At 38.6% G+C, this 2,648-nt stretch overlaps 1 protein-coding gene across 1 annotated transcript; it reads left to right on the top strand.

Annotated features, from left to right (window-relative positions):
* The first annotated feature begins 332 nt into the window (after window positions 1–332).
* Window positions 333–1,565, top strand: BDCG_17255 (uncharacterized protein). The gene is made up of 3 exons (XM_045426398.1): window positions 333–640; window positions 839–978; window positions 1,024–1,565. The coding sequence occupies exons 1-3, from the start codon at window positions 373–375 to the stop codon at window positions 1,498–1,500; spliced, it is 885 nt and encodes a 294-aa protein (XP_045281575.1). The 5' UTR covers window positions 333–372; the 3' UTR covers window positions 1,501–1,565.
* Window positions 1,566–2,648: the final 1,083 nt, after the last annotated feature.

Below are 2,648 nucleotides of genomic sequence, written 5' to 3'. Positions count from 1 at the left end.
ACGATCCCAATCCTCATTTGAATTTGACAACAATCATTTGAACTGAGATGATTGATCCTCATTTGTATATGGTCTGATCTACTCAACTGTTATACCCGATTCCCGGTAAGCAGCATCTGAAGAGAAGCGCGATACACTGATCCCAATCCTCATTCGAACTGATAACAATCATTTGAACTGAGATGATTGTTCCTCATTTGTATACGGTCTGAAATACTCGACCGTTATACCATACACCGATCCCAATCCTCATTTGAACTGATAACTATCATTTGAACTGAGATGATAGATCCTCACTTGTATACATTCCGATATAATTGACTGTTATACACCCTGAATTCTGATCATATCTATCCGAAATACTCGACCGATATGACAGACAAGACAATGTCTAGTGCAACTGTACACCTTAGCGTTCCTGAAGATTGGAAACTTTGGTACAAGCATATGCTAGGATATGCAAAGGACAAGAAGGTATCAGACTTCATCAATCTTGATAAACCTGATATCTTCTCTGAACTAGAAGAACCTCTGGAACCTGAGTGTCCAGAAGAAGCCACCGCGGAGGCCAAGATAGCATATGACATCAAGGTCACTGCGTGGAAAATCAAATATATGAAATATGAAAAAATGAATGAAGGTATGACAAAGATACAAGATGTCATATGAAGAACAGTGGATGCCACAGAGCTATGACATGTACGCAGTGAGAATGATGATGTGAAGGAGATTATCCATTCATTAAGAGATTGTCTCTCACCCACGACCGCGGACTATCAAGATGATGTGAGAACCTGATACCATGATCTCTGCAAAGCACCGAAAAACAGAGGTATAGAGAAGTGGTTAAATGACTGGTCACTCATTGAAGATGATATCAAAGAGGCGGATATAGCTGGACAGTTCAACTTGAAAAAAGACTTCTTAAATGCGAACCTAGCTATTGATGCAGGATATGCACAAGCATGGGCAAAGAATGTTTGATGTGATAAAGATGTCATATCTTTGATAGAGTTAGTTAAGGACTTCAAGGAATGGTATAGGGAAATGGGTATTCTCAAAGGAGATAAACCTATGAACTTCGCTACCCTTAATGGAAGACCTCAGCAATCATCACCAGCGACATTTGAAAACTGCATCTGTGGAGCCCGTCACCGATACACTCAGTGCTACTATCTCAATCCATCAAGAAAGCCACCTGGATGGAAGGAAAATGAGGAGAAGAGAACTCAGATTGATCAAGCTCTTAAGAATCAAGAATTGAAGAGACATATTGATCATGCGATATCTAGAGATTCATTCACAAATACAGATATGGTAGATGCCAATGAAGCAGTTCTAGGAGGAATGGTTCTGAAGCAATCAGTTCCTCAATCTATTGATTATCAATCTATCGATCATCAATCTATCGATCATCAATCTATCGATCATCAATCTATCGATCATCAATCTATCGATCATCAATCTATTGATCATCAATCTATCGATCAGCAAATCTGAAAAATATCGATGAACTCTTCACATTCTCGCTCCTACCTCCGAAACTCCTGGATCTTTGATACTGGCGCGGAACAGCATATATACAATAATCAAACATGTTTCCTATTCTTTACACCTGCGAACGAGAATGTGGAAGTCTATACAGACAATTCCAGCACTAAAGTTGAAGGTTATGAAACTGTTAGAACTATCATGATAAATGAAGCAGGAAAGCAGTTCAATGTCAATCTCATCAATGCAGCTTACATACCGAATTTCCATACAAATATCATCGCATGGAAACCGTGTTTCCATATAGAAGGCATCTATTATGATGAAAAAGACTTCAGATTGTGAAAATGCGCAGATAATACAATCTTTGCACATATTGAAGTATTTGAGGGGTTGCTAGTTACAGAATATAATAGTGAAACAGCTGTTTTCTCAACTATCTCAGAAAAATCCACTACTGAAGCTGATGCAGCTACCACACCACACACATCTAACATCACTATATCTGAAAAAATGATATCTTCAAATTCTTCAACTTCTACAAATCATCCTTCTTCCAACCTGTCAATATGCACAAAACCTTCTTAAAAACCTAAGATCTCTATAGCTACTCAGTCAACATGGCATAAGAGATTAGAACATTCATTGAAAATCGCCATTCAAAAGCTTGCAAATGATGCAACTGGTGTTCAAATCACTCATCAAGAAGATGCTGCGGACGAGCTTACCACCGAGCTTTGCAAACCCTGCCATCTATCTAATGCGGAAAATCAAATATCTAGATGTCCTCACATTAGATCTCATACACCTGAACCTACGCCAGGGCCAGCGGGCCCTAATGTTGATACAGGTTCTAATGTTGATACAGGTCTCAATATTGATATTAATACTCATCCAGCTGTGATAGATAATTGTACACAGAACAGCAATGTTGATATCAATACATATACAGCTGCGATAGATAATTGTACACGAGCCTGAAATCACAGAGCTGCCCACCTTGTGGCAGTTGCAAATGCCAAAGCCAATCCTTTTCAAATGATCAAAGATGCATTCTCTCATTCACATTCACACACAGACTTCAACAAGTCTCAATATTTATTTCCAAATACTGTTTTCACAGTTATCAACAATACAGCTACATCAACAGCATTCAT

The sequence above is a fragment of the Blastomyces dermatitidis genome (genome assembly GCF_000003525.1).
Source record: "Blastomyces dermatitidis ER-3 genomic scaffold supercont1.6, whole genome shotgun sequence".
In the NCBI taxonomy this organism is placed as follows: Eukaryota; Fungi; Ascomycota; class Eurotiomycetes; order Onygenales; family Ajellomycetaceae; genus Blastomyces; species Blastomyces dermatitidis.
Note: the sequence above shows the minus strand (reverse complement) of the source record. Positions and strands in the feature narration are given on the sequence as shown.

Excerpts from the sequence above, each read along its gene's own strand:
- BDCG_17255 (XM_045426398.1), top strand. The coding sequence starts at position 373 with ATGACAGACAAGACAATGTCTAGTGCAACTGTACACCTTAGCGTTCCT. Across the intron at positions 641-838 it reads ATATGAAAAAATGAATGAAG|AGAAGTGGTTAAATGACTGG; the intron begins GTATGACAAAGA and ends ACAGAGGTATAG. Across the intron at positions 979-1,023 it reads CACAAGCATGGGCAAAGAAT|GACTTCAAGGAATGGTATAG; the intron begins GTTTGATGTGAT and ends GAGTTAGTTAAG.